The sequence below is a fragment of the Quercus lobata genome, chromosome 2 (assembly GCF_001633185.2).
Source record: "Quercus lobata isolate SW786 chromosome 2, ValleyOak3.0 Primary Assembly, whole genome shotgun sequence".
In the NCBI taxonomy this organism is placed as follows: Eukaryota; Viridiplantae; Streptophyta; class Magnoliopsida; order Fagales; family Fagaceae; genus Quercus; species Quercus lobata.
The window spans coordinates 24,708,247-24,733,461 of NC_044905.1; the positions used below are offsets into that span (position 1 = coordinate 24,708,247).

At 32.9% G+C, this 25,215-nt stretch overlaps 1 protein-coding gene and 1 pseudogene across 5 annotated transcripts; one reads left to right on the forward strand and one right to left on the reverse strand.

The window, feature by feature from the left end:
- Window positions 1-89: 89 nt before the first annotated feature.
- On the reverse strand, window positions 90-12,136 carry LOC115975056 (probable polyamine transporter At1g31830). 5 transcript variants are annotated; one of them, XR_004088059.1, is made up of 3 exons: window positions 11,817-12,136; window positions 2,041-3,622; window positions 90-284 (listed from the first exon to the last, which is right to left on the reverse strand). XR_004088059.1 is itself a non-coding variant. In XM_031095693.1 (2 exons), the coding sequence occupies exons 1-2, from the start codon at window positions 11,976-11,978 to the stop codon at window positions 2,165-2,167; spliced, it is 1,620 nt and encodes a 539-aa protein (XP_030951553.1). In that variant the 5' UTR covers window positions 11,979-12,136; the 3' UTR covers window positions 1,728-2,164. The 5 variants fall into 5 exon arrangements, 3 of the variants coding, with proteins under 3 accessions (XP_030951553.1, XP_030951554.1, XP_030951555.1); XR_004088058.1 differs by lacking the exon at window positions 90-284 and adding an exon at window positions 1,728-1,942; XM_031095693.1 differs by lacking the exon at window positions 90-284 and having other exon boundaries at window positions 1,728-3,622.
- A 5,963-nt stretch (window positions 12,137-18,099) lies between these two features.
- LOC115961816 lies at window positions 18,100-24,830 on the forward strand (annotated as a pseudogene).
- The last annotated feature ends 385 nt before the right edge of the window (window positions 24,831-25,215 follow it).

The following is a 25,215-nucleotide window of genomic DNA, read 5'->3' on the forward strand; positions in this document are numbered from 1 at the left end:
TGCATTATTAAGAGTTTAAATTATGTTTGGATGTAGTGTAAAACTGTTACACCTAAATCAGCAATTTAAAGAAAAAAAAAAAAAAAAATCATTACAACTTACCACACAATCACAACTCATTTGAATCCTATAATTACTCCTCTCTCACCCACACTCCCTTTCACAGACCACCAGCAATTGCAACTGCCACCGCGCTGCTGCTCCGTTCTCCCCTCATTCCAATTCTGACCCCCTTAGAGTACCCCTCATTCCAATTCTGACCACCTTAAAGCGCCCGTACACACCTCATTAAAAAAAAAAAAATTAATCACTTATGATGCCAAGTACTTAGAAAAATATTACTCTCTTTAATTAAACATCCAATGATATAAGCTGCGTAACTGAACATCCAGATAATGTCCACATTTGTTTCCCTTTTTTTTTTTTTTTTTGGTGGATATCTTTCACAAACACAATTCTCATTCAGTTGTTCTTGGGTTCACATTGTTGAGTTCAGGATTGTGGCGGGAGATGAGACGAAGTCAGTTGACAGAGCAGGGAAATTAAAGCAGATGTGATCTTCTTGTTGAGTTGGTTTCAAGTTTCATTTTTCAGGAATCTGTATTGTTTCAGCCACTTGTTAATTGCTAGAACCATCTAGAATTTCTCCTTCTTTGTGCTATGATAGCTTCTCACTAATGCGTTATATATGATCAACTAGGAGGTATGCTTTGAAAATAGTGTCAAATATATAAGGATTACAGAGAAATAATGAGAGATTCTTCAAGAAATGGGATTTCAAATTTTCAAGAGCAAAATCTTCATTCCTCGGGTGCTAGGAAGTTAAACCCCTTTTTTTTTAATAATCTGAAAAGCTTTATTGAAAGAAACTCAAAGCAAAAAAGCAAACATCTCAGGAGCTACATCCTGCCTAATGATATCAACAAAAATAGAAGGCCCTATACATGGATCTATCTCACCTACATGGGAATTATATAAGGACAAGACTGCCGAAACATGGGCTGCTTGGTTTGTCAGCTCTATTAACCCAGCAAAAGGAGCACTCTGAAAAGCAATTAGAGATAGAGACAACCTCTTCTATGTAGTTCTTGATCCTCCAAGGTCTATCTCTAGACTGTTGGGAGATAGCATCAATACATGTTTTAAAGTAGCCCTCCAACACAGCCTTAGGAACCGCATTCTCCATTGCCAATTGAACAGCCCACAACAGGGCTTCGGCTTCAGCTTGGAGAGGGATGATGGTATTAACCTTTTAGAGCCAGCTAAAACCACCATCCCTCTCCAATCTCTCACAACAACAGAAATGGAAAAGAAATTAATCCCAATAGCTGCATCACAATTAAACTTAAACCAATCCCTTCCAGGAGCAGAACCTTAAACATGAGTCTGCGGACACACATATCAAACAAGTCTATTATAGATCATTAATTTGACATTTTTTCTTGCAAGACCCAAGGGGCCAAGCCTAAAAGGTTGAATGCTCCGGTGAATTATGCAAGCATGCTTGGGGGCTAAGGAAATTTGACCCCTGTCTGAACCTTTGGCAATCTACATTGATTACAATGCAACCCTCTTTTATTTATTGTCGTTATTCATGTTATTTTCCTATTTCCAAATTGACTCAAGGTTTAACTTGGTGTAATAGTGCAGAAGATCAAAGAAAACTAAACCTCAAAAGTTTTTCTAAAATAAAAATCTTAAGATTGAATACACAGCCCCAAGACAACTACAATGAATAGCATTAGCAAAGCAAAGATGCTTCCCCAACATGTAATAACTTATTTTAAAGATTACTAAAATCACAATCCTTCATTCCAACATTGTGTCAATACAGAAAGTCAGGAATTAATTAAAAAAGAAACAGTGTTGAAATCTACTAAAACCAAATTTATGTCTTCCTTGTACATTCACTAATGTCTCAACTTTCAATCCTCCCTCCCATCTATCATCAGACAAAAAACAAAGATGATAAACAGCTAGTAACTGCAAATAGCTACGTGCCAAAAGAATGCAAATGAGTAAATTAGATAACAGTGCTACCTTGCATTCCAGTTGTCAACAAATACTCTGCCAATTTGATAATTGTGGCATGTGGGTTCCAGTCACGCAGCTTATCACCATCACAGTGGAATATTTCCCGTGCATATTTATAAATCAGAACACATTAATCTATTAAGGCTTCATTGCTGGCTTGATTACTACCATGAAGATCTGGGAGGTCAGAACTAATGGAGAACTTGATCCATCTCTTTCTCTCCACGTACTTGAGACAGGGCTGCATCACAAGGCCAATCACCACAGCACCAATACTTACAAGAAATACCTTGAGTGTAGAAAGAGCCAACACAATGCAGATCAATATAGTTGGAGGAATACACATAAGAATGGCTCCAATTGTTCCCACGGGTATCTTGTAAGGCCGAGATGCAAATGGATGTTTTACTCGTAACCATACAAATGCCAGGAATTCCAAAATCATTCCAAAACAGTACAAGAAATTCTCTGCTGCTACAATCTCTTGGAAGCTAAGACATGACAGCAAGAGCACACCAGAAGCTGAGAATAAAATCCCTATTAGAGGAGTTCCGTAATGAGACCTCTTGCCAAAGAACTCAGGTAGCATCCCTCGTTCTGCCATACCCAAAAGTTGGAAAGAGTCACTGCTCATCTCAGCTACAAACATCCCCATATTTGACATTGCTGAAGCACCTTGGACCCACCATCTCAACCAAACTCCCCCAATAATTTTAGCAATATCCGAGAAATACCCATCAGTCCACAACTCACGGTTGACTGGAACAGCACCAGTACCAATTAAAAGAGGGAAGAAATATCCAAGAACTACCAATATCAAAGCATAAAGCAGAGCCTTTGGAAGTGTTCTCTTTGGGTTGTCCACCTCACCAACGAGGGTGCTTATTGAGTCCCAATAATTTAGATTCCAAAATAAAGTGTTTAAATACAAATTCCAGTCCACATTATGTAGATTTACCTCTAACCATCTAGAAGGCTCCAGCTTTGGAATTGCCACAAGCCCCATAACTACGAAAGGAAGAATTGAGAAAATTCCTAAAAGAACAGCAACCCATCCAACAATGGTCAATCCCCTATAGTTCATGTAAGTGAGGATAACAGTCAAAGCTAACACGGCTAGGATTCTCGGTAAACCACCACCTAAAGCTGGGATTGCCGACTTTAAATAATCAAGAAACAAAACTGGGTAGAGCGCGTTATCAATAACCCCACTTAGCCATTTCATCCAACCTTGCTGAAACCCCCAATAAGGACCTAATGCAGCCGAAACCCAAACCACATAACCACCATTCTCAGGGAACATGGTACCCATCTCAGCAGTTATTAATGCCTCAGGAACACTCCATATGAAGGGGAAGACCAAGAAGCCGATAAGGGCTAAAAGAGGACCAGCAGCACCCACAGTATCCTCAATCCCAAATGGCCCCCCAGAAACCTCATAGAAGATGAGGAACACAAGAGGCAGAATTGAAACTTTTTTGAACTTATCTGCCCTAGGAAGAGGTACTGCACCAACTGACACATATTCATCACCACTATAGTCTCCCATTGCAATAGATGCTTGCCTATTTGATGTATTCCTCAATTTCTGCATGCATCATCATGTTCTCAATAAATTAAACATTGGGATTTCTCTCTGATATAAGAATTTTCTTTTTATTTAAAACACACACACTTGAAACAAACCCCAGGTATAATCTCACAAGTGAATCATAAAAGAAATTTTGCATACAGACACCAAGCAATTCTCAAATTAAACATATAAATGAGCAATATGCAACAAAATAACAAATGGGTTTTATGAGATTACAATTAGATATAACCGTACAAAAGGAATTTCAAAATTAACAACTTACCACAGAAATACAAAAAGGATGTGGGTCACTTGCAAATTTGGAATGAAAATATAGCAATTATATAAACAAAATCCAAAGAATGATTAGAGGAGTAAGAGAAAAAAAAAAAAAAAAAAAAAAAAAAAAAAAAAAAAAAAAAAACCTTCAAAGATTTATTAGAAATGGATAAAATACCAGAAACGAAGGGTGAAATTGAGGAGGGACGAGAGAAGAGAAGAAATGAGAAATGGAACGAACCATGAAAGGAATGAAACTCCTTATGGTTATATGGGGCGGACCGTGTACCAGATAAGTTGTGCTCTTGCAGAACCGAACCAAATTCGATGCTCAAATCAAAATCATACTACACTACACCTCTCTCACCTCCCACTCACCCCTGTCTCTTTCTGTGTGTGTATATTAGTAGTGTTTGTGTCAGACAGAGGGAGAAGAGATCCTCAACTAAATCATAATGCACGGTTGCACTTTACCCTTCTAAATTTATTTGTCTCTTAACTTTTTTTAGTTATTGCTTGTTCCTTTCAACTGCTCCTGGTATCTTGTTTTTTCTTTTTCTTTTTTTATTATTTTATTATTTTTTATTTTTAAAGTACTCCAGTTATCTTTTCTAATTCAATATAATGTCATTTATAAGATTACTCAAGGCAGTATTTAAACAAATTGCATAACTTATTGATAATAGCTGTATATTTATATGGTTATTGTAGTCCTAGCAAGTAGCAATAATCTAGATTTACACGAGTTTAAATAAGTTAATGTGGGTGATTTTTAGAGTTAAATGTGCAAAATTTAACCAAACTTTAGCAATGTTTATATCTTAAACATTATTATTTTATTCAACCCCAATTATTTTAATCACACAAAAAATAGAGAAAGAATTATTAAAAAAAAAAAAACAGAAAAGAATAGGAATAGGGATAGAATAAAAAAAATTAAATAAAGTAGTAACCGGTTAAGAGAATAAAATATTAAATATAGGGTGTATATATCTTAAACATTATTATTTTATTCAACCCCAATTATTTTAATCACACAAAACATAGAGAAATAATTAAAAAATAATAATAGGAATAGGGATAGAATAAAAAAAAATTAAATAAAGTAGTAACCAGTCAAGAGAATAAAATATTAAATATAGGGTGTATATATCTTAAACATTATTATTCTATTCAACCCCAATTATTTTAATCACACAAAACATAGAGAAAGAATTAAAAAAAAAAAAAAAAGAAAAGAAAGAAAGAATAGGAATAGGGATAGAATTAAAAAAATGAAATAAAGTAGTAACCGGTTAAGAGAATAAAATATTAAATATAGGGTGTATTGATAAAGTAATTATGTAAAATAGATAAAACAATTTTTTGTTTTGGCATTTATGAATGTGAATACTGAATACCTACGTGAGATGTGTCACTCAGATAAAAAAAAAAAAAATTACATCTTAAACATTATTATTTTATTTCACCTCAACTATTTTAATCTCACAAAATATAAAGAAAGAATTAAAAAAACAAAAGAGAATAGAGTTAGAATAAATTTTTTATTATAAATAAAGTGGTAACTGGTAAGAGAATAAAATATTAAATGAATGGTGTATTGATAAAGTAGTTACATAAAATAGATAAAATAGATTTTTTTTTTTTGGCTTTCGAATGTAAATACAGAATACCTATGTGAGATGTCTCACACTTGTGACTTGTCAGATAAAATAGATCAAAACAACAAACAAACAAAAGTGTAAAAACGGTCATACATTGTGCCCACGGCATCTAATCTAATAAGCAACTCCACCTCAGGAGGGTGGATAAAAACAACAAAATCTTGGTCCAAAAGAGCATCTCGCCTAGCTAAATTATCTGCACACCTATTAGCTTCTCTAAAGCAATGCATAAATTTGACATTAGAAATTTTCTTTAGGCCCTCCTTGCAATCAGCTACTAGCGCATCTAAGCTGTTAAATTTACTATTCTCTTTCCTCACTAAATCAATTACCACCTTGGCATCCGACTCTATTTCCACTACTGGAAGCTTGAGAGCAATGCAAAGTCGAATGCCATCCCGTAAGGCCCACAACACTGGTCGTGATACCAATGGCTTGGGCATACCCTTTCACCCACTCACCCTTTTCATTTCGAATCAGCCCTCCACTACCAGCCAAACCTGGATTGCCCTCTGACGAACCATTCGAATTTAATTTGAACCAATTACTAAGGGGGTTCAACCACCTCACCTAGATTTTGTTTCTAATAGTGTTATACTTCCCATTGCTAACCAAATAGGCTACCTTTGCTGCTCTAGCCAAAGTTTCATCTAGAAGATTTCGTTGCGGCCTTGTTCTGCCAAACACAATGCTATTTCGGTGGAGCCAAAGAATCCACATTGCCATAGGAAAAATTGTTCCCGACTCCATATCAGAAATAACACTAATCCGAGAGCTTCTGCAGTTGATTTTAAGCCAATCAACTAGAGGCACTCCATAAAAGATATTCGATGACATGGGAGGCATCAAGGAGTTCCAAAAACACTTGGCTTTGGGGCAATCTCTTAAAGCATGGACAATGGTCTCTGGCTCGGTGTTACAAATAGGGCAGGTCGGTGGAATTCCCACCCCCCTCTCATTAAGGGTTGTTTTCACAACTATGCTATAATGGCAGCATTGCCATAGAAAGTGCTTGACTTTGGGAAGGGATAAAATCTTCCATACCTAAGCACCTGGAAAAGAAGTTCTGCTCAAATCTTCATCCTTTTTCACTGCCAATTAGTATGCTCCTTTCAGCTTGAACTCACCATTTGAAGAAAGGTGCCAGGTAAGTCTATCCTCTTCTTGGGATGAGAAGGAGAGGGAAGTTGTCTTCATCTCCAAAAGAATTGAGGTCGGGAAGGAGAAGGAAACATGCTCCAAATTCCACCCAACATACCCAACAACCTCCATAAGTTTTATATATTCCTCATCCTTATTTAGTGGACCCGAGACTAGGCTTCGAAGAGTACCTTTGTCCATCCATTTGTTGAACCAAAGAGATAAGCCACTTTCCCTTCCAGGAATCCACTTAGAGCCCTTATTGAAAATTTCTTTCCCTTTTTTAAGTGTTGCCCAGGTTGGGGAGCACGAGGAAGACCTTTCTTAGGTTCTAAAAACTCGCCTCTACTTAAGATATTTTTTTGGAAAGGACTCTGACCCGAAGGGAGGATTTTTCAAAATTAAATCTCCAGTTAGGCTTTGCTAATAGAACAGTGTTTTTCGGTTATGCCGCTTGAATTCCAAGACCCCCTTCTTCCTTAGATTTTGCAACCTCCTCCCAGCTTATAAGGTGGAGTTTTTTCTTATTTTCCGAAGAACCCCATAAGAAGTTTCGGCTAAGCCAGTCAATTCCTTGGAGGATTTTGGATGGGAGAGCCACACATTCCATAGTGTAGTTTGGGATTGTCGAAGTCACCGATTGAGTTAGTACTACTCTGCTAGCACGAGACAATAGGTTTGCTTTCCAACTAACCAACTTGCTCTTAATACAGTCAAGAATGTGCCCAAAATCCTGAGGAGTACCTGAATGTTGTATGGGAAAGCCCAAGTATTTCCCAAGAGTAGGAGTGGAGCGGAATCCCAGAACCTCACACAACTCGATTCTCTTTTCAGGATCAACATTCGGAGAGAAATAGACACGAGACTTTTCATTGCTAATTTTCTGCCCAGATAGCTCACAAAAGGAGTCAAGCACTTCCCTAATAGCCGTGCAATTCTTCCTATCTGCTTTGGCAAAGAGCATGAGATCATCCGCAAAGAAAACATGAGAGAAATATGGTCCACCTTGAGAAGCTTTGACAAAATTCCAGAGCTTAGCTTTGCATTTCTCCTCTATTAGGGCCCCAAGGACTTCCATGCATAAGATAAAGAGATATGGGGAAAGGGGATCTCCTTGCCGAATTCCTTGTGAAGGATAGAACGGCTCTAATGCTCTACCATTAGCAAGGATAGATATAGAGGACGAAGACACGCAACTCATAATCAGGGAAATTAGTTGGCTTGGGAATATGTAGAGGTACAAGGTATCCCTAATAAAGCTCCACTCCAAACGGTCATAAGTTTTCTCTAAATCCAGCTTTATTGCCATCACTCCACCCCGACCTTTTTTTCTCGCCATAGAGTGGATCAACTCTTGGACGATAATCGCATTATCCACCCCTTGCCTCCCCTGGCAACAAGGGCCTAATCCGAGCCACAATAATTTTAGTCACCATCTTGTATATGGTGTTACAAAGACTAATGTGGCGAAGATGAATAGATGCAACTCATGAAAAGTAGTTTTTATTTTAGTTTGGTATAACTTGTTTTCGTTGGCTTTTTTTAAAGAATTTATTCGGCAAAAATAGAATTGAATCTTAAAAGAGTGGACTTTAGAGAGTTTTTTTTTTTTTTTTTTTTGAAGGACTTTAGAGAGTTGTGTATAAGACTTACAAGTAAATAAACACATCAGCTTCAAAAAGAATACAAAAATACAATCGTATCCCTAATAGTGTCTTCTTAACTGTGAGGAGGGATATGATATTTTAATTGGCTTCAAAAAAAATAAAAATAAATAAATCAGAGAGAGAAACCAAGCCAAACACATTTCCATTTATTCATTTATTTTCTTTTTCTTTTTTAAATGAAAAAGATGAATAATTTGATAATTAGGCAGGAAGGAAGGATCTGAATCTTGAATATAATTTATAAGTATTTATTATAAACCCAAAAAAAGAAAAAAGAAAAAAATGATATTAATCTAACTTCTAAAGTACCTTATCCATTTATAAGCACATTTCTCCATGAATTTCATTTGTTTAAATGTTTTTCCAAATGTTTAACTTTTTATTTTATTTTATAACTTTATGCTTTTATGATTTTTTTTTTTTTTAAATGAGTAACAGAAAGGATTTTATAATTTCTTTTTCTTTTAATGAGTAACAGAAAGGATTTTATAACTTTATGCTTTTATGATATGTATATACAATTTCTTTCTTCTTTAATTTCATCATTCCGAGATAAAATTATTAATATCTTTTCAGACTTGTTAAGTTTAACCTCAAAGGGTTGATAAGAGATTAGAATTACTAATCTCCACTTCATAAGATGTTTTCACAACCAATTAAATATAAAATTTAGATCACGTGCCTAACTTTTTTTTTTTTTGAGTAAACAGTACTACTTATTAAAACACACAAAAATAATAATAGTATTTTAAATCGAGTTTATTATACATTTCATGCCTAACTTGATAATGAGTTTCTTGTAGTATGAAAACTCTTTAATCCTACAAGTCAAGCCGATGCTTGTGACTTTCAATAACAAGAAACGATATTTGGCTTTTCCATCAAAAAGTAAAACAACTTTTCAAACTTTGAATACTTGTCTTTTGCAAATTTCTATCCTTTATGATGTGATTTGAAAATTTATTATTTCTTCAGCATTCTATGGAAGCAAACTTCAAGTTAAAATTTAAAATAATTGTTTTAATCAGGCTAATAATTTATGAGTTAAACAATTGAAGGTCTCTTTCACCGTCTCGCCCACCCCAAAAGATATCTAAGACAACATAAATGGAAATTGGTAAAATAAATTTAAAATGTTGAATTGCATGTTTAGTCCATAAATTTCTAATTTTTTTTTTTCAAAATTGCTCTTATACTTTAAATAAAGAGTATTATTATTACTAGGTAAATTTTTAAAACCAAATGGTGTATTTCAACCCTATTTACTATTATTGTGGCCTAAATAATGAATATAGGGCTCCTTAGTCCTTAGCCTAAGGTTGTGCTACGAGCCTACGATTTTGGTATTCTTAATAGTTTCGAGTTTGGATAGAAAAAATTTGTTTTTATTTTTATTTTTGAGAGAATGGATCAGAGAAGACTTGAATACATAGTAGCCACCAATATGGCTTATGCTGCTAGATTATGAGTTAGACTTGGGTTTAGTGTCTTGGACTTGTAAAATGGTGACATGAGTTCACTTTGGACAAATATCACCATCTGATTGGGTCTAGTGCACTGGAAGCACTAGACCTAAACCAAGTCTCTACATTATATATCACGTAAAAATGGAGTATCCGTGTTTTAAAGATTTGACTTACAAAAAATTTATAAAAAAAAAAATATTTGACCAAATTATTGAACTTATCACGCAATTTTTCGACCATTCAAGTATTCAACCATGTGCAGCCATGCATGTCAAATGGGTACTCCTAAAAAGCAAGAATCTTGCAACGGAAAAGGTACCCACAGGGCGCGCACCAACATCCAAAATTCTCTCATACAATTTGCATGACCTCTCAGCATCAAATCATATTCTCATCCAACAGTATCACATGCCTTATAATAAGGTGACATCATTTTACATGGATATGCACTAACGCTATTTTTATTAAGCATTATTATTATTATTCATCACTTGAGATATTAGTTGGGGTAAAATTATATGTATCTCTAAACTTACTAATTCACATCAAATCAATTCGTGTCTACTGTCTAGTGTTCAAATTTCAAAGCATTGGGGTCTTTGGTTTTAATTTTTAAAGCTCTAGGATGATAGTTCAATAGTAGCTTATGTGTGTGTTTGGATACCAATGAAAAATTAAAATTATTTTACTATTCAGCTTATTTTTGTTACTATTCATGGGCTCTACTGCACTTTTTGATACTATTCATAAGCCTCGTTGTATTATTTCAACTAACTTTTACCTTTATCTATAGTACTTTCAACAATAAGTTTTCAATTTCAACAAAATAAACGATATCTAAACAGACCCTATATATACAGTATTTTATATATGTGGTTCAAATCTTATATCCATTCCTCCCTCCCTTAGTCCCTCGCTACATGCTTATTTAAAAAAAAAAAAAAAAGAAAATCTAAATTCAAAAATTCAAAGATTATGTATTAAAAGAAATTGGCTGAAATGTAAAACTTAACATCTAAGTTTCACCATAATTCATTTTAGTCTTTTAAATTTCAACTTCTTGTGGTTTGTCTAAATTTTTATTTTTTTAATTAAAAAATTCAATTAATGATTGAAAAAAAAAATCATTTTTTTTCAAAAACTTTTAACAAGAAGTTGATAGAAATGACTTAATTAAATAAACTTGAACCTTAGAGGATTAGAATGAATAAAAATAAACTTAGAGGATTGAAATGAATTCTTTTAAAAAATTAGAGAGTGTTTTGCATTTTAGCTAAAGAAATTCAAAACTTGAAGAGTCAAAGAGTTTTATAGTTAGAACTATCACTTCTTAGTATTTTAAACTTTAAACAAAAATGCTTAGAATTTATTTATTTTTAATAAAAAAAAAATGTTTAGAATTTAAATTCATCATCTTCTATTTTAACCATCCGACTATCTAAAATTAGGGAAAAAAATAAAAATAAAAATAAACCCTATAAAGCAATAACCTTTTCTAAAATTATTTATTAAAAAAAATAAAAGAAAACCTAAACCACATCATCATTCGTCACAGGCCACAGGCCACGTGGGGCCACATATCACCACATGAACTGTAAACGAAGAACTGTTTTTCTTTTCACTTGAACCCAGACAGTACTGGTCCACTGGAGACTTGAGAACATAAGTATAGAACCCACCTACCCTACCCAACCTTTCTCGCATTTTCTGATCATTCGTCTTCTCGGGGTATGACTTAAACTCAAACACAAACACAAAACCATAAACCCTGGTGGATTATACAACTTCAGATCTATCTCTAGGATTCAGTAGCAAATATATCAACGGTGATGGCAGCATATATATATATATATATATATCAAGGGAGGAGAGAGATGTGGTTTTAAAACAATTAACAAAACAAAAACAATAACAAAAATCTTATTTGTACAGAGAATGACACACAATTACACAAAGAATAAGAGAGAGAGAGAGAGAGATATGGAATGCATACCTGATCATCAATATTATTCTCAGAATTATTATTATGTGGTGGTGTTGGCTTGTTGTTGTTGTTACTACTCGTCTCTGAAGAAGGAGGCATCTCAGGTTGAATCATAAAGTCACCAGATTGTTGATTTGCTCGGACATCGAGACCTCCCACTGGTGCGTGCATAGCCGTACTTTGAGATCTCACTTCACTTCTTTCTTAATTTCCTCCCTTGGTTTTTTAGCATCACAATATATGAACCAAGTTTTCAACGCATATTAGTGAACTTATAACATACATAATATATACACACACACACATACAGTCAAATAGTGAACAAGGAAAGAAATATGTAAAAATAAAAGGCTACTAATTAAATATACGATATTGCTGCGGATATTGCGATGGTTTTGGAAAAAAAAAAAAAAAAAAATCATGTATTCTGTGTTAAGTATATAGTATTTTATGATTTGTTGACTCATAAAATCACAACTTATAACAATATGGTATGGGCAGCTGCCAGCTAGCGATGCAGCCAAATTGTTTCTTGCACGTGTGCTTAAATAGGTTTGATACTTTTCTCAAAAAAAAAGAAAAGTTTGATACATTCTTAAAAAAAATAGGTTTGGTAATCTATACTTACTATTTTTCAAATGGACTTTTATATAGTTTAAAAATACATTCATTAATGAAGGGTAACTTCATTTAGAAATAAGGTCATAAATATTAAATAATAAATTTTATTTTAAATTAAAAAAGAAAAGTCCTAAAATTTATAATTTTTTTCCTTTACATTCAAAAAAGAAATTATAATTAATGCTTATCTTTAAAGTTTATCATTTTTATTTGTTTTAAAAATAAAATATATATTTCTAAATTATAATAGATACAAATTATTAACTTTTACCTAAAAAAATAGAAGAGTTATTGAGCACGCGGCTAGTAAGAGTATAAGACTCTAACAATTTTGAGACTCTTCTTCCAGTTTCAAAATAGATTCAAAGCAACTTGGCCTATCTTCTCTTGGTGTTTTGTTTTCAAAACTATATGGGGGATGTTTGGTACTTGAAGAAATCCTAAAATGGAAGAATGGTTATTCTAATAATAATTTTACTATTTCGTTATAAATAATTGGCATTGCTTAGGAAATGTAATTCCCTCAAAACAATGATGTGGGATATAAGAACTAATATCTTAAGGCATACAAGAAATTTGGAAAATGGAATAGTTATTCTAGTTTAATGATGACACAAAAATAGAATCTTAAATTTGTAATTAATCTACCACCTTTTTTCTAGGGTAATGTTAGGCATAAACTATTTTATACAGTAATATTTTTACAAAATATTGATATGGTTAACTTTTTATTGATTTTCATTTAGATCTACCATTAATATTACTTTTTCATTTATCAATAATTATTCAATCGTTTGTAAAAAGTTTTATAAAATAATTTATATCTCTAGTTTTATTTTTTTTAGATAGTATAATTTTTATGTAAATCTTACTAACCTATACACATATATTAATAAACTATTTTAAATTTTTTTTTTTATCAGGATCTAGACCGGACCGCTTTTATATAAGGTGATGAAATCTGATCAAATCCAATAAGAGCATCTCCAACAGGGCTAGGCATCTCTAAATTTTGGAGAAAAAAGCCACTATTCACACCCAAAATGAAATAGCCTCTTTATCTCTATTTTTTTTTTAGATTTGCTATAGTAACTCTCAGGCTTGGAGAGCACTGTAGCAATCACTATAGCTTTTGCAAAGATTATTTCTCATTAAACTAATACCCGGTTGAATAAAAAAATATTCTTTCTCTTTCCTCCTCTCTTCCTTGTTCATCTATCTCTCTCTCAAACGGTAACACAATCAAAACACAAACACAATAACAGATCAAGAACAAGGAAAAATACAAATTTAATTAGAACAAAAACTCTAAAATCAAAACAAAAACAACAGATCAAGAGCATGAAAGCCTATCTAAGCTCCATTGTAACAACAAAGTGAATCAGAACAAGATAAAAAAAAATTAAAAAAAAGAAAAAGAAATAGATGAAGGCCATGTTGGCTCTGTGTGTGTGTGTGTGTGTGTGTGTGAAGAGGAATGAAAATAGAAGTAGAAATAGAAAATGTAAAAAGAGAGAGAGAGAGAGAGAGAGAGATGAAGAAAAGAAATAATCAGGAATGAACTAGAAGAAAAAGATAATATTGGTGAGTAAAAAAATAATTTCAGTGGTGAGTTCAAATTAGAACTAATAATAACTTTCCATATAAATTTTGCTGTGAAATTATTACGTAAAATGTTGTGAATATAACACTTATGATTGAAAAATATAGTTGTTAAAAAAAGAATAAATGATGATTAAAAAAGAATAAAAAAAATGAAGAAATAATATTTAAATGAGATAGAGAATGGGATAAAGAGTTTGTTAGAAAGTGTATATGAAAAAGTGAATAACTAAAACCTAAAAGTCACTATTTACCTTCCAAATTGTACAAAAATTTAGAGGGGCAGCTAGAGATGCTCTGAAGCAAAAGCCTCCACCGACTCTATCATTTGACACGTTCATTGAGTGTTTGACAAGTGACAACTTTCTTATCAACTCAGAATTACGTAGACTACTAATGCCACATGGAAATTTAATATAATTGTTACATGTCATGTCATTTTTATTTAGTCTATATATATGTCATGTGTAAATGAATTTAAATATGTATTATTTAATATTTTAATGTGTGCTTAATTACTCCTTTTTTTTGCTAAAAGTGTGCTTAATTACTCCTAAGAATATTTTAATGTGTGCTTAAATTACTAATTAGAATATTCTTTATTTGGTCAAAGACTCAAAGCACGCCAAACGTGGATTCCTTTTTATTTCTTTCTCTTTTTTGTTTTATATATAAACGTGGTGCCATTATTTTGTCCTTAAATAGTTCTTATTTTTTATTTTTTTCCGTAAGTACTATCTTTTAATTTTTTTCATTAATCAGTTTTATGGTCAAAGCATTGCCAATGTGGAGGCTTTTTAAATGCTCTCAAAATTTTCATTAAGTTACTCTAAGAGTGCGTTTGACGCCCAATCCTGCGTCTGTGTTTTTCATTATTTTTTTTTTTTTTTTTCACGCGTTTTGGGTTTGCGGCTACTGTTTATGCACTGTTCAATGAACAGTAGCCGCAAACTTTGACTTTTCAAATTTTTTTGGACCAATCACAGCACATCGTGTACTGTTTACGGACCTACAAATTTCACTTTTCAGCAACTTTTTCATTAAAAATGGGTCCCACGATACTATTTACACATTTAAAAATTATTTCGTTACAGTGTTTTTCAGTTTTCAATTTCAATTTTCAGTTTTCAGCTGTATCCAAACGGACCCTAAATTTTATTTTCTTCCTTAAACTCAAAAAAGTGAATGCCAATTTTAATGGAATATCTTGCCCAGCATTCAAAACATCACTTAACTGTCGCACAATTAATACTTATACGGCTCTACCTCCAAAGTCCAAAAAACGTGGTTTTGGTCAAATTTGAATAGTCAAATTTGAGGTGACTATCAATTTGGACTTGTGCAGACATGTGGAGTGGATGTCAGAGCCAAAAATTTGATTTCAGAGGCAAAATTTATATCTTATGCATGTGTATGGAGCATATATATATATATATATATATGAATATTGCTTTATATAAAAAGCAACTTATGTGTATATTAAGTGTGTATTAAGTGATATTTTAATGTAATAAATCCCACAAAATAATAGCATATTATTCTATATTGTTTAGCAGTAAAGGAATTTTTAAGTAAATAAGCTTTTTCTATTTCCCATAAAAGTGTGCCTTTGTGTTAGAACTCTTTTCTCTCTCCCTTGTGTGTATGTTTTTGTTTCTCAAAAAAAGAAAAAAGTAAATAAGCTTTTTTCCTTTTTCTTTTCTTTTTTCAAAGTAAAAATTCAACTCATTGATCAAAATATTTTGAATAATGTTAAAGATTCAAACTATTTTACAGATTATTTTACAAATTGTTGATGTGAAGAGTGATTATTGGTAAATGAAAAAATGATATAAATAGCGGGCCTATATGAAAACTAATAAGATGTTGGTCACATCAATATTTTGTAAAAATACTGTAAAATAGTTTGTAACTGTAGTATTAATAGTTAAATAGACAACAAATATAACTTATATCTTTATGTAATCATTCCAAAATTTATTGCTTATTATACAAGATTTTATGGAATAGAATAAATTACTACATAAAGAATTTAGGGAAGTGATCGCCTCCAATTAAATCTTCCAATTCCTTCTCATTTTTAGTTGGATATGTGACACGTGACATTTATTTGATTTTTAAATGCCACATGTCTTTTATCTAAATAAAAAATTTGAGGGATTTAGAGGATTCAAGTGGAGGAGATCTTATCCCAAAAACTTAAGTTTTTTATTTTTATTTTATAAATACATAAAATGGATTTTGATATATAAATAATACACACACATACATACATTAAGTGTGGTATGAGGATCCACATAGCAAAGTGGAGAACTAACACCACCCCCTAGCCAAAACTACATGGCTTTTATATGCACGACCATCCCCATTATTTGCTATTAAGAGATCCGTACAACTTTGACATGGAAAAAGAAAAGAGATCCCCCAATAGACTTAGGATACACTATTACCTTAGTTTGCTCTACTTGCTCAAACTTAAAAGCCACTTGGTGTCTATAGACACCCCATTTACAGCTCTCATTTAGCCTTGTTTGTATCTCATTTAACTCTCATGTACATGATGATATGCACATGTTCATTTCACCATCACATTACATTACAATGATAAAACTATAATTTTTTATCATTTTATTTTCAATTTCATTGCATGAAATAAATCTTGAAGTCATAATGATCAAATTGACAATTGATGAGCCTTAATTAAACCACCGAATTGAAAGATATCATGAAAACAAATTTTAACGGTAATGGTAACGTCCACTTGTATGAATTAAGTTGTGGGCTTTAGGATGGGGAAGCGAATGAAAGGTGGGTATTGGGTATGAGGGATTTAGGGATTAGGGATTGGGGATTGGGAGATGAGTGTGGTGGAGAGTTTGATGAAGAGAGGAGTGAAGTCTAGGTGTGGGTCTGCATAGTCATTGGAGGTTGTGTATATTCTAGCATCCATTATCAAACTTGTTTCAATGATTTGTTCTTCTTTTTTGCACCTAAGGTTGAGGGGTTTTGTTGAATCGATGAAATGGAAGTTGGGTTGGTGTGGATAATAACCACAAAAATAATGTAATTCAAAGGGAAACATGTGACCTTGAGTTTTTTTTTTTTTTAATAACCCGTCTTCTTTTTATTTAGTCAAAATTGATGGGATAATAGTTGGGTATATCATTTTTTTTATACATCAATAATTGAGGATGAAAAGATTTGCAATGGCAAAATCACATGAGGCTAGGGGACCATGACCTCCCAAGCTTTTTGAAAAGCTTTAATTATGCTAATTCAGTGGTAATTCATCTAAAAAAAATCAATAAAAAATTATTAACTTAATTATTGTGAAAATTTTTGTATTTATAATATTTCTCCTTGTAGCACACGAGGATGTGGCCCTCTAATTTTTTTCAAACTTCTAAGCCACAATTTTTTTTTATTGGATTTTTTTTTTTTGGATAACTCTAAGCCACAAAAGTTGATTTTTTTTTTTTTTAATTTCAAACGGTCATTTTTATACTGTAGCTCTACTTTTTGCCAGACAGGGAAAAAGATATACAACTACACCCATTTGTCAAAAGACGTCTCTCTTTGTGGGTCTGGCAGGCCAAAATCAGCTCTTTGGATTCTACTTATCTCTCATTTATTCCTTTTCTTTCCTTCTCTCTCTCTCTCTCTCTCTCTCTCTCTTTTAAAATTTAATTTTTATACTTTTCAATTTTCACATCACACAGTTACAGAGAGATAATAAATAACAAAAAGAAAAATATGTTTCTAACATTTCCTTGTCCACATCTCTCTCTCTCTATTTATACACACTGCTTAGAGATTCTTCTATTTTTTATTTTTGTAGTAAGTGAATTATTAAGTGTAAAAATTAAAGAGTTTACAGTAGGGGCATAATGAGAATATTAATAAATTAATGATTTTTAACTTTCAAAATAGGACTTAATTTTAGGACATCCTAAAATAGAATACAAACTAAACAATTTGAAATGAAAAATGTATTAGTCAAGTGGATTATTCCAAAGCCATTTAATTTAATGGTGAAATTTTCAAATTTATCTTTTGTAGACATATAATAATGCGTGTGACCTTTATATGGGGTAAGTCTAGTACCATAATTTCATAACTTTATTACAATTTTGTCATGTGATAACTCGTGAATGGTGAAATTATAAAGCCATATAGACTCGTTATTTTATTTTCATCACTTACAACTCATTGCGTAGGCAAATTATATAAAAAAGAAGTGAAAATTGTTATGACAATACATTTACTCCTTTATATGGTCCATATGGATATGATGACCCAATAAAACAATGAATAATATGGACTTTTAGATCTAAGTGCATCACTGCATGCACTGTATCCGGACCTAATTCATACTAGAATAATACTCTGCAGAGGTCATCCATGCCATCATCCAAGGAAATTCGGACCACCCTGAGTTTGGCCACATTATCGACGACGTCAGGATATTAGCTACTGATTTTATTTCTATTCAGTTTTGTCATGTGAAACGCAACTGTAACGTTGTTGCTGATGCATTAGCCAAGAAAGTTAAAGATACTATGAGTTTAGCTGTTTGGTTAGAAGATGTGCCAGAGGATATTGCTCATCTTCTTGTATTTGATGGGCCGCTTTTGGTTTGGATTCTCAAAAAAAAAAAATAAAAAAAAAGTTATAAACGGATGAGAAACAATTTTAACACCATAATGTGCTTTCATGGTCAGACTGATTAAAGGACATTAACTTCAGTCAAATACGGCAACCTTTAAAAATTAAAACCAATGAATTGAGGGAAAGTTTGCTAACTCATGAGGAAAAGTCAAATGACAAGTAACTTACGAGTTACGATCATTTAATACCGAGAATTTATTAGTATGATAATGATTTTAATAATTGAGTTTCAATTTCAACTTCAAATTCAAAACTGATGTGCTAGAAACAAGTCAATGATTACATACTTAAGATTTAGAATTAAAATAATAATTTTTATTAAATATTCCAACACAACACATGCATACACAAAAATCTACTAGCCTTGAGAGTTGAGACCCAAAAAAAATCTTTTATTTATGTATTTATTTAAGTTTGAGATAAAATTCCTAACTCTAGAACTAACCATTCACCTGCTCCTCCCCCATTGTGTTGCGATTGATTCCGTCCTATTGGGCAAAAAGCTTATTCGGGCTCTTCCTCGGTTAACTATTCGCCTTTTGATTAACAAGATTTGGGTGCATCCAACATGCTAAAGTTTTAGACTTTGCAAACCTCGAGAACCACTTGCCCCTCTTCGAATGATGAGCCTCACTCTTTAGAAAAGACTTCCACTCCTACAAACGGAATAATTAGACGGGTGAAGTTCCATGCCGAAAGCCCAAGTTACTGATCTAAACTTAGTGGTTCAGACCTGTTCCCTACTCTACTTCTACCAAAAGATCTTGTAGAAAACCACTTAGCATTCTTTTCTCCAAGTTGCTCCTATATATGGTTGAGTCTGCAACTTCAAGCTCAGATATTTAAAAGTCTGTTAAGGTATCAAGATTTGCTGGTTCGAGATGAGAAACTGAACTTCATGGTCCAGTTAGTCCTAAAAAAATGGAAGCAAATGCTTTTGGATGGTCAATTCCAACGCTCTTCGAAAGCCTTTTCTAAGTAAAACTGCAATAAGCAGTTCGTTCTACTCGCTTTATAGGAATGTCATTTTTGGAGATTTAAATCTTAATCCAAACTCCTTCCATGAAAACTTGTACTGATAAAGGGTCTACTTGATTAGACGTTTTGGTAGCCTAAAAAAGTGTTTTTAAAACCCAAAGCTTTATTTTCAACAGCAACTTTTTATAGTTTATTTATTTATATATATTTTTTTATAAATGTTCATTTTAAATTAAAAATACAATTTTGTAACAGCCTATACAAATGCACCCAAAGTGATTGTCACGTCAAAATTATGTGGTTCAAAACATATTTTATTTTTTTTTAAACTTTAAGGGTATGTTTGGTAACTGTTTTTCTCCTTATTTTCTGTTTTCAAAAATAATTTTATATTTTTGAGATTTAAAAACTTGTTTGACAACCTAAAATAAATAGAAGACAAAAAATGGTTATCAAAATTCAATTTGTGAAAGAAATTGAAAATATATAAAATGCTGTTTTTAATTCTTAGTTTTCAAAGCCAATGAAAACATGAGCTTGATTTAATGAATCTGTCTCATTTAATGAATTAGCGTTAGAGTTCAAATTTTAGTAACAACATATTTTAGTATTTTTTATTTTTTTTCTTCAAAAACATTTTTTTTTTAATTTCAATTAATTAAACACATTTTTAATTTCAAAAAGACAATAAAATTGTTTTTTCTTCCTATTTCCAAAAACAAAATTTTGAAAAAAAAAAAAAAAACCGGTACGTTTGGTTTTAACTTTTATTTATTAATTATTATTTTTAAAAAAGGTCGGATCGGATAATAGCCGTAGCCGAAATTGTACGTGACATGGGTGGTGGAACTGGGTGGACTTCGCGGTGGTGGGTTGCCAATGCTGTGTCTCGCTCACTTTCACAAACACAGCCATACAGGTATTATTCGCTTTCAATCTCTCACCATCTTCATTTTCGAGGGGTTTGAGTTTGATTCACCTACAGGCCCTGCCACCCTCCTCTAATATGCGAAACCCTTTTTGCTCTTCAATAACTAATGATGCTGATAATGTTAGTGGTGTGTGTAATTTTGACAATGGTTTAATCAGAATGTGATTTTGATTTTGATGCTGATGTTGGGAAAAGTGTCGAATTCTTCCATACTGTAGATGAGGGTTATAGCAGTGTTGGTGGTTACTCTACCTAACCATGGTTGAATTGGAAAATGGTGTTAATGAGGGTATTGTTGGTGATTCTATGATGGCTTTTGATGATGAGTATGATATGGGTTTGGAAAGATTTGAGGGTTATTTTGCAAGTTGTACAGTGGAAAATGGTGTCGACAAATGACTTGTATTATGTGGCTGTTATTGATGAAATTTAGATTATAGCAGACCCATGTAGGGGTTATGCTTGGACACAGGCATTGCTTGGATTGAAGGCTGATGAGATACATTATATGGGGATCTGAGTGTTTTAAGTATTTGTTTGAAAGATCTGTGCTGAAACTAGGGATCAATTGCATGAATAGCATTATGAGAGGTTTAAGCCATTGGTGGTTGAAGCCAATACCCTGTTGGGAGATCTTAAAAAATGTCTGTTCTGGGGACTGTGTGGTTGCATTTTTTAGGGAAGAGATATTTGAGGTTAAAATGGGAATTGAGAATCACACCAATCACCTCTATTGTGTAATTTATGGTGCCTTGCCACCAGAAACTCGAAGACGGTAAGCTACTCTATTCAATGATTAAGATAATGAATTTGATATGCTGTGGGAATGGATCTAAATCTTAGTATAGGACCGCTTGTTGTTGTTGTTGTTGTTTTTTAATTTTATTTTTTTATAGCCTTCAAAATACAATGGAGACAAGATTGTTCCAGTTCTAGCTTCACAGGTGAAACAAATTTCTGGAAGAGCTGGCCATAGAGGAAGTCACCATCCAGATGGACTCGCAATGACCTTGCATTTAGAAGATTTAGACTACTTGATGAGTGTTTGAAGCAACCTTATGAAGAAGTACGGAAAGTTGGTATCTTCTTTCCCTTTGAACAGGTTGAACTATTTGACGGGCAACTCCCTAATGTACATTTTGCCATCAACTTGATAAATTTGGTGAAAATTGCCATCTAGATGGTTCATACTTTCTGTGTCGACATGATCATATAAAGGTTGACATGATCATACTTTCTGTGTACACAGATTATCTCTTGAAGATTGTTTTGACTTTTATTATACCCCAATTAATATACGAGACCCAAAAGCAATGTACCATCTCCTGAGGTTTGCTTCAGTGTCAATCATAATGTTCCTGTCAATATTGTAATGGGCTTGCCAAAGGGTTCTGCTAGAAATGGTGCAGAGCTCTTGGATCTTGAGACTGAGCATCAAGTGTTGTCTATGTAATTGTGGTTATCACACCACTTTAAGGAGGAAACTTTTCCATATATGAAGAAGGCTGAGGCAATGGCAATGGACGTTGCTGACTAGTTAGTTAAGTCTCTTACTAAGGCCAATTGGAAACTAGAATCAAGGCTGGCTGGGAAACTAAAGCCTCAAAAGAAGGCAGATGGTTATGAGAGGCCAAGATCTTTTATCAAATTATATGAGAAGTAAGTACCTCTAAATTATGATTCTGTTTGGGTTCATCTTGAACTGGTAGAGTTTTCATTTTAATATATTAAATAGTTATATTTCCTTAGAAGGCACAATTTTCAAGTTTCTTCTCAAATAAGCACGATGTGTTGTGGTTTCAATCTGACCTGTGGTTCTCTATCTATATAACTCTAGTACTTTGCCTTGTATGGTTATAAATTATTCAATTTCAATTAAATACTTACAAGATTTGATGTTCTTTATCTTTACCAACTTGTGGTTGGTGCACATGCATTCATGTTTGCAAAATGCTTTTAGTGGCAACTGTAACAGGGTAGTGGTTGGATTGGTTGATATTGCATTTTTGGTGAAATGCAAGGATGGTATGTATTTGTGGTGTATACAATTGCAGGTGGCCTGATGGTTGTGCTGGTGGTCATGGTGATGTGGTTAGGGTGATGATGGTAGTTGGTGGTGTAAGGGTGTTGCGGTAAGGGGTGATGGTGCTGCGGTAAGGGGATGATGGTGATTTGATGTTGGCAGTATTTGCTTGGATATGATTGTGTTGGTGATTGGTAATACATTATTAAGATCCGTTTTGACTTGAGGTTTACTTTCTTACCAGTTTAGGCTATGATCAAAGAATAAAATATAGGTTAAATAATGTTGTTGTTGTTAGCCACTGGTTTTTAATAATTCTTGCAGTTTTTTTTTTTTTTCTTTCACCTTTTGTTTTTAATTGCAACAAATAACTTCCAAAGGTTTCAAAGCTTAGAATCTTAAATGTAATGGATTTGCCTTAGTCCTGCTCGCCAAATTACCTAGTACATCACTATTGTTACTAGGAAAGAACATTATTGGCCCCACATTATTTGCTACTTGGTAAATGGACAAAAAATGAGGATGATTGGCACTATGCAGTACCCAAATGCATAAAACAATGAGGAATGAGGAACGAAATGAGGAAAAATATACTTGCACACTAAAAACTCACCTTCCATACGCACCTCAAAAAAACTAAAATTTAAATCACTTATGATGCCAACTTAGCAGAATCCTATTATCTCTGTAACCAAACAGCCAGATAATGTTAACATTTGTTTTTATTTTTTTAGATCCTTCACAATCACTATTCCCGATCAGCTGTTCCTGGGTTCACATTGTTGAGTTCACGATTGTGTTGGAGGTGAGAGAAGTTAGTTGACAGAGTAGAGAAAATTAATGCAGATGTGATCTTCTTGCTGAATTGGTTTTATTTTTATTTATTTTCATGAATCTAATGAACCTGAAGTGTCAAGTGAAAGCCTCTGTGTTGCATGAAATTGGGTTTATAAATTAATGAACTTTTTATTTATTTATTTATGACAAATTTTGGAATTGGGAGACTTTTTGTATGCCCAAGTAATTGATCTGAGCTAATTACATCTAGATGGTTGTCAATGATATATTGGCTGTTGGTTGGAGCATTGGTTGCTTGGTGTAATATATCATTGGCACATCCATTGTTGCTCTTTGTAAGCACAATGCTTGTAACAACTTATTTATATATTTTTTTTCAGTCACTTGTTTATTGCTAGAATGACCATCTACAAGTTCTCGTTCTTTGTGCTATGATAGCTTTTACCGATGCGTTTTATATGATCGATTTTGTCATAATTTAATGATTTCATTGCAGTTGTACTGTTGGTGTTATCTCATCAATGTCCAGCATTTGTTTCATAGTGGATGCCACTTATATGTATTTGAGATTTTCTAAAATTGCTTTTCCTCAATGGCTTGCATATTATGCCCTTCTGCAGTTTCTGCAGGATTTTCCCCCTGTATCTCTGTTGGAAAGTTGCTTGTTAGTGTTTTTGGCTTGTGTTTTCTTTAGTAATTGATTTTTGTAGCATAATTGACTTGGAATTTTTCTTTGGCAGATGAGATACTCAACAAGATGGCAGAAGGTTAGCTGTCAAGTGCCCTTTGTCTAAAATATTTTGTATTTTTAGTCATTCTGCTTGCATCATTCAGCATCTTGCTTGTACTGTTGGCACATTTGGTTGAGTTTTGAAATGTTAGGACTGTCAAACACGAGAGAATATGGCAATTAAGGTATTTTGATACGTAGTAATGTAGATACTGCAATGCAGCAGTGATTGAGATCGATGTACTTCAACTTCTTACCAAGAATGATAAAGGCTACTCACAGTATGTACCTTCTCACTTGAGGCTTATAGAATGACTAGTTCATTTTGTGACATGACTGAACTTTTATGCATCTTTATCCTTTTGCAGCTGTGTTCAAATTTGGAGCTGGTTTAATTACTGCAATCGCATATGTATTGTAATTATTCCTATTTGTTTACTGTTTTGGGTTTGTTCTGATGGAGAAGCTGTCAGTGAGTGCGACTAATATCAAACAGGATGAAAAGCATTTGGTTTTCTGAATGGGTATGAATTTTCTTCTCTACTTGTTTTTGTCGTTTAAATTTCTGATGAGTTTTCCACATGGGTATGGATTTTTTCTTTGTTAGTAAGTTTGATCATTGTTGAGGACGATGAAAAAATTCAGTTTGCCAAATGGGTATGAATGTTCTTTCATTTCATTTCATTTTATTTTATTTATTATTTTCTTAAAGTTTAAATTTGTGTTAAAGTAAATTGAAATTAATCAACATTCAGTCCTGAATCTGTATTAATAATTAAACCGATACCGTTCTGTGTGGTTCATTTTGCATTTTTATTTCATCTTGGCTCCATTTGTACCCATGGAGAACATCAGGAAAATGAAAAGCTGATCCTGATGTTGCATTGAACGTACTAATTGACTTCCTTCATGCCATGATAAATAAAAGTATGAAATGATCATAAACTAGAACAGGAAATACAAATTTTCAATTAAAAAATGAAAAGGGGTAGAAAAGATTTTGAGAGAAACATTATGTGAAAGAGCAAAGAGTAGGAACACAAAAGGTCACTAACAA

Coding starts and splice junctions, on each gene's coding strand:
- LOC115975056 (XM_031095693.1), bottom strand. CDS start 11,978: ATGCACGCACCAGTGGGAGGTCTCGATGTCCGAGCAAATCAACAATCT. Junction 3,623..11,816: donor AGAATAATATTGATGATCAG/GTATGCATTCCA, acceptor TGATGCATGCAG/AAATTGAGGAATACATCAAA.